This window comes from Microcebus murinus, chromosome 2, assembly GCF_040939455.1.
Source record: "Microcebus murinus isolate Inina chromosome 2, M.murinus_Inina_mat1.0, whole genome shotgun sequence".
Taxonomy (NCBI): domain Eukaryota; kingdom Metazoa; phylum Chordata; class Mammalia; order Primates; family Cheirogaleidae; genus Microcebus; species Microcebus murinus.
This window is the reverse complement of record NC_134105.1, coordinates 22881347-22888191: the sequence shown is the minus strand read 5'-3', so window position 1 is coordinate 22888191 and position 6845 is coordinate 22881347. Positions and strand designations below refer to the sequence as shown.

At 41.5% G+C, this 6845-nt stretch overlaps 1 protein-coding gene across 4 annotated transcripts in view; it reads left to right on the top strand.

Annotated features, from left to right (window-relative positions):
* The first annotated feature begins 189 nt into the window (after window positions 1–189).
* The window catches only part of ZBTB8OS (zinc finger and BTB domain containing 8 opposite strand), a 42325-nt gene continuing 35669 nt past the window's right edge, over window positions 190–6845 (top strand). For 2 of the 4 annotated variants that reach the window (XM_075996213.1, XM_012765397.3), the window contains exon 1: window positions 190–614. In XM_075996213.1, the coding sequence (XP_075852328.1) occupies window positions 482–614 (133 nt within the window). In that variant the 5' untranslated portion in view covers window positions 190–481. The remainder of the gene's footprint in view (window positions 615–6845) is intronic. The other 2 variants (XM_012765395.3, XM_012765393.3) reach the window with 2 other exon arrangements.

The following is a 6845-nucleotide window of genomic DNA, read 5'->3' as shown; positions in this document are numbered from 1 at the left end:
GGGCCCAAGGCAAGCGCTCCGCTCCTCCCCCAACACCTCCCAGAGGCGACTTCCATCGGTTGCGCGCGTGGGGGATGATGGGATTGCGCCTTCCTGCGTCACGTGAGAGAGATTTAGCTCGCACACTTCTGGGGGCAGCCATTTTCTTAAAGGCTGTTAAGCTTACAACTCTTTTAAGTATTGAAATGAGAAATGTGGGGTGCCTTCAAGTCTAATTATCAACTCTCCTGCCTAGAGGTGTTTAACTCAATGTGCCCTTCAACTTGTTTCCTTAGTCTTTAGAGAGAACTAGTGCTGAAACGAGCACAGATGATGTGGTTTTGGCCCTTTAAACATGCGATCCCAGTGGCAGGGTCTAGGATGGAAATCTTAGGAGCTAAACTACATCCGTGAGCTCGAGAATGGCATCTTGGTTCTTTAAGGGTGCGTGCCAAGGGGCGGGGCCTAGAGCGGAAGTTGTAACATTGCCGAAGGCCGACAGATGAAGGGCGGAAGTAGAATGTCTAATCGTGCAATCATGGCGCTGGAAGAGGCAGATGTTAGAGACTACAATTTGACCGAGGAGCAGAAGGCGATCAAGGCCAAGTATCCGCCAGTCAATAAGAAGTACGAATGTGAGTAGGTGGCTTTCCTCTCTTCAGATATGGGCACACAGCCATGCCCTCTTCTTACCCGCGGCTTCCGGCTGCGCCTTAGGCACGCCATAGGTGCTTCAGATCCTATTGCGCCTTGTATTGTAGTCTCTTGTACTTGTCCTAGAGATGCTGAGGGGAAAAACCACCTGGTTTGACAGTCGGGAAAACTGGGGTCCCACATTTACAGTCTCTTGAACTTTCACATGTGGCTGATCACATTTATTTTTGAGAATTCTACGAGTGCACGAATTCTAAAGATAATTGTTTTTAAGCGTTTGGGGTGTTGTCACCCCAACCTATGTCCCACCGGGTGGATGGTTAGGGTGCGGCAATGTTAAAGGACTCGAAAAGCTAAGCAGGGGTTTCTAAATTGTTTTACTATGATCGTGTGATAGTAAAAACATCTGTTTTTGCCTCCTATTAGCTTAGTGAGTGGGTAAATCACATGACCTGTCTTTGCATTGTCAGTTCCTTCATCTGAGAAATATATATGTATGTGTAGTGCAGATTCTTAAATTCTTTAAATTCTGTATTAAACGATAAGCTATCATCCCTAGAAGTGGCCGTGTTTTGGGGAGAACAAATCTCTTATTGCTCTGCTTAAAATCTTTAATTTCTTGTTGCCCTCAGTATAAAGTCCAACTATTTACCATAGCATTCTATGTTCTGTGCTTTCCGAACCCAGCGTATCTCCCTATCATGTATCTTTCTCTCACTTGAAAATAATTTTAAAATAGTATTTTTAATAGATCATATATATTGGTTCAAAATTCAGAAAGTATTAACAGGTATGCAGTGAAGTCTTGCAGCTCTGATCCCAGCTACATAGTCGCCCTCTCTAGAGCAATGATTGTTTCCTTTTTCTTTTTTTTTTTTTTTTTTTTTTTTTTGAGACAGAGTCTCACTTTGTTGTCCAGGCTAGAGTGAGTGCCGTGGCGTCAGCCTAGCTCACAGCAACCTCAAACTCCTGGGCTCGAGTGATCCTTCTGCCTCAGCCTCCTGAGTAGCTGGGACTACAGGCATGCGCCACCATGCCTGGCTAATTTTTTCTATATATATTAGTTGGCCAATTAATTTCTTTCTATTTATAGTAGAGATAGGGTCTTGCTCTTGCTCAGGCTGGTTTCGAACTCCTGACCTTGAGCAATCCACCCGCCTCGGCCTCCCAAGAGCTAGGATTACAGGCGTGAGCCACAGCGCCCGGCCTGTTTCCTTTTTCTTATGTGTACATGCACAAATATTCTGCCACTTTATTTTATTTTTTTTGAGACAGTCTCACTTTGTTGCCCAGGCTAGAGTGAGTGCTGTGGAGTCAGCCAAGCTCACAGCAACCTCAAACTCCTAGACTCAGGCTATCTTGCTGCTTCAGCCTCCCGAGTAGCTGGGACTAATAGGCATGTGCCACCATGCCTAGCTAATTTCTTTCTGTATATATTAGTTGGCCAATTAATTTCTTTCTATTTATAGTAGAGATGGGTCTCACTCTTGCTCAGGCTGGATTTGAACTCCTGACCTGGAGCAATCCGCCCGCCTTGGCCTCCCAGAGTGTTAGGATTACAGGCGTGAGCCACCGCGCCCGGGCTGCCATTTACTTTAATTTATTTAACCAATTTCCGGTTGATGATATTAGGATATTTCTATTCTTTTGCTCTTAGAAATAATGCAGTAGTGAATGTATTTGTACATCCATTGTTTTGCACATGTGCAGGTGTAACTGTAGAATAAATTTCTCAAAGTTTAAATTGCTTCGTCAAAGGATATGTGCATTCTTTTGTTTCCACTGCTAAGAGTCCTATGGCTTTTTTTAAAGGTTATGTGCGTTTTTAACTTTGGCAGTTATTGCCAAATTCCTCTCTACAGAGGTTGTACCTGCACTACTTTCATGAGTATTGTATGAATGTGATTCTTTCCACACACTTACTATAATTTACTTGTTACCATACTTTTTGGTCTTTTCCAATTTGTAAAGTATACTTACATTATTTTTATTATAAGTGAAGTTGAACATGTTGTAGTATTTTGGGAGCTATTTGTATTTCCCCTTCTGGGGTGTGTATGTTAATATTCTTAATCCTTTTTTCTCTTGAATTGTTGGTCTTTTTTGCTATGCAGAAAGTATTTTTATGTAGTGAAATTTATTAACCCTTTCTTTTTATGGCTTCTAAAATGCCATACTTAGGAATGCCTTGCCTACTTTGAGATTGTAAAATAATTCTCCACTGCCAGGTGTGGTGGCTCACACTTGTAATCAATCCTAGCACTGTGGGAGGTGAGTTGGCGGAAGGAGGAATGCTTCAGGCCAGGAGTTCCAGACCAGCCTGGGCAAGATAGCGAGACTCCATCTCCACAAAAAATTTTTTTAAATTAGCTGGTCGTGGTGGCATTTGCCTCTCTCAAAAAAAAAATTCTCCCATGTTTTCTTCTATGTATTAGAAAATAAAGCTTTTATTGATATAATGTACACATAAAATAGTACATAAGTGCATTTTCAGAAACTGAGTATATCTGTGTAACTAGTACAGAAGCAATTCTCAAAGTATGGTCTGCGGACTCCTGGGGTGTCCCTCAGACCCTTTTGGAGAGCCTGTGATGTCAAAACTATTTTCAGAATAATACTGAGATGTTAATTTTTTTTTACTCGATATTTGCACTTATGGTGAAAAAGCAATGGTGAGTAAAACTCCTGGCTCCTTAGCACAAATTGAGGCAGTAGTACCAAACTATATTCGTGGTCATTGTATTCATCACCATGTACTTAAAACTAAAAAAGGGGAGTAGGAGGGGAAAAAAATTAAAAAAGAAAAGTCATTTCACTTAAGAATGTCCTTGATGAATCAGTAAAAACAATTTTATTAAATCTTAACTTTTTAATACTCTGAGTAATACCTTTTTAATATTCTGTGTAACAAAATGGGAAGTATATATAGTGTTTCGCCTGCTTGTCAAAGTATTGATTACACAAGGGAAAGAACTTGTGTAATTGAGTTGTGAGCTGAACTAAGTGCTTTTTTTATGAAATACCATTTTTTTATTGAAAGAATGAAAGACATACTATTGTTATTCTGACTTGGGTATTTGGCAGATATTTTCTTGAAAATGAACAAAGTGATCTGTCACATCAAGGAAAATAACTGACAGTATTTGTTGGTAATGATAAAATTCAGGCTTTCAGGTGAAATTAGAATTTTGGAAAACTTATATCTGCCATTATGACAGCTTCACAGTATTTAAAGACTTTTCTGATGAGATTGGTGGTGATATTAACAAATATGCTTTTTAAAAAATTCTATGTAGTTACATATGTCAACATTATCTGTATGACTCAGTAAGCTAATATTTTCCAATGCTTAATGTTACACACTCAGACATGGATAAGAGTCATTCTAAATGTACAATAGATCAATGGATTTTAATTTTACAGAGTATGAAAAATTCATTGTTATGACTTCAGATTCCACATCGCAACTAATCTTTTAAAAACTGCCACATTTTGATTGTTGGTAAAACATCCAAGACTATTCACAAGTACTTGAAAAGCTATTAAAATATTCTCCTCTTTTCCTCCTGCATCTCTATGAGGTTGGATTTTATTTATGCACTTACACTAAATGAATATATTGCAACACATTGAAAGTCAGACACTAAAAATATTTTTTAAAAATGCAAAACTGCCATTCTTTGCTAAATTTTATGACAAAATAGTTGTTTTTCATAAAAATATGCAAGGCAATGCACAATGGTGGCACTTGATCCCAGGAGTGTAAAGCTGTAGTGTGCGAAGGTGGCACCTGTGAATAGTCACCGCATTCCAAACCAGGCAACATGAGAGACCCTGTCTCTTAAAAAGTAATAAAAATAAGGCCGGGCGTGGTGGCTCACGCCTGTAATCCTAGCACTTTGGGAGGCCCAGGCGGGCAGATTGCTCAACATCAGTCAGGAGTTCGAAACCAGCCTGAGCGAGACCCCGTCTCTACCAAAAATAGAAATAAATTAATTGACCAACTAAAAATATATATACAAAAAATTGGCCGGGCGTGAGGGCGTGGTGGCTCACGCCTGTAATCCTAGCTCTCTGGGAGACCGAGGCGGGCGGATTGCTCAAGGTCAGGAGTTCAAAACCAGCCTGAGCAAGAGCGAGACCCGTCTCTACTATAAATAGAAAGAAATTAATTGGCCAACTGATATGTATATAAAAAATTAGCCGGGCATGGTGGCGCATGCCTGTAGTCCCAGCTACTCGGGAGGCTGAGGCAGAAGGATCGCTCGAGCCCAGGAGTTTGAGGTTGCTGTGAGCCAGGCTGACGCCACGGCACTCACTCTAGCCTGGACAACAAGGTGAGACTCTTGTCTCAAAAAAAAAAAAAAAAAAAATATATATATATATATATACAAAAAATTAGCCGGGCATGGTGGCGCATGCCTGTAGTCCCAGCTACTCGGGAGGCTGACGCAGTAGGATTGCTGAGCCCCGGAGATTGAGGTTGCTGTGAGCCAGGCTGACGCCACGGCACTCACTCTAGCCTGGGCAACAAAGTGAGACTCTGTCTCAAAAAAACAAAAAACAAACAAAAAAAGTAATAAAAATAATGAAACCCAAATATGCAATTTATGTTAAATAAAATGGGTTTATTGCTTTTTTTTTTTTTTTTTTTTTTTTGAGACAGAGTCTCGCTTTCTTGCCCGGGCTAGAGTGAGTGCCGTGGCGTCGGCCTAGCTCACAGCAACCTCAAATTCCTGGGCTTAAGCAATCCTACTGCCTCAGCCTCCCGAGTTGCTGGGACTACAGGCACGAGCCACCATGCCCGGCTAGTTTTTTATATATATATATATTAGTATGCCAATTAATTTCTATTTTTTTTTATAGTAGAGACGGGGTCTCGCTCAGGCTGGTTTTGAACTCCTGACCTTGAGCAATCCGCCCGCCTCGGCCTCCCAGAGTGCTAGGATTACAAGCGTGAGCCACCGCGCCCGGCCTATTGCTATTTTTAAATGAATTAATAAGAATTTAAAATTTTTTTCAGTTAAAATTTCCAATGTGGTTAATATTGACAGATATAACCCATATAAAAAAAGCTCTTTGGGATCCTAAATAATTTTTAAGAGAGTAAAGAGTTCCATAGGCCGGGCGTGGTGGCTCATGCCTGTAATCCTAGCACTCTGGGAGGCTGAGGTGGGCGGATTGCTCGAGGTCAGGAGTTCGAAACCAGCCTGAGCAAGAGTGAGACCCCGTCTCTACTATAAAATAGAAAGAAATTAATTGGCCAACTAATACATATAGAAAAAATCAGCCAGGCATGGTGGCACATGCCTGTAGTCCCAGCTACTCCGGAGGCTGAGGCAGAGGATCGCTTGATCCCAGGAGTTTGAGGTTGCTGTGAGCTAGGTTGACGCCATGGCACTCACTCTAGCCTGGACAACAGTGAGACTGTGTCTAAAAATAAAAGAGTTCCTGAGACACAAAAATTTAAGAACCACTGCCCTATGGCAATGGTCATTGTCTTTTTTAACTGATTTTTTAAAATTGAGGTATAATTTACATATTATACCTGAGCAAAGTCCTCAGATCCTAAAGTGTAAAGTCCGATGAGTTTTGATAAATAGATAACATTTGTGTAACAAACACTGCAATCAAACTTTGGAACATTTCTATCCTAGAAGGGAGGGGCTTAAGAAAAAAAAGAGGGCCGGGCGCGGTGGCTCACGCCTGTAATCCTAGCTCTCTGGGAGGCTGAGGCGGGCGGATTGCTCGAGGTCAGGAGTTCAAAACCAGCCTGAGCAAGAGCGAGACCCGTCTCTACTATAAATAGAAACAAATTAATTGGCCAACTAATATATATACAAAAAATTAGCCGGGCATGGTGGCGAATGCCCGTAGTCCCAGCTACTTGGGAGGCTGAGGCAGGAGGATTGCTTGAGCCAGGAGTTTGAGGTTGCTGTGAGCTAGGCTGACGCCATGGAACTCACTCTAGCCTGGGCAACAAAGTGAGACTCTGTCTCAAAAAAAAAAAAAAAAAGAAAAAAAGAAAAAAAAGAACAACAAAAAAGGCCAGGCTGCCACAGTGGCTCATACCTGTAATCCTAGCACTTTGGGAGGCCAACACTGGAGGATCGCTTGAGGTCAGGAGTTCAAGACCAGCCTGTTCAGGAGCAGACTCCACCCCTACAGATAATAGAAAAATTAGCCGGGCATGGTAGCATGTGCCTGTAGTC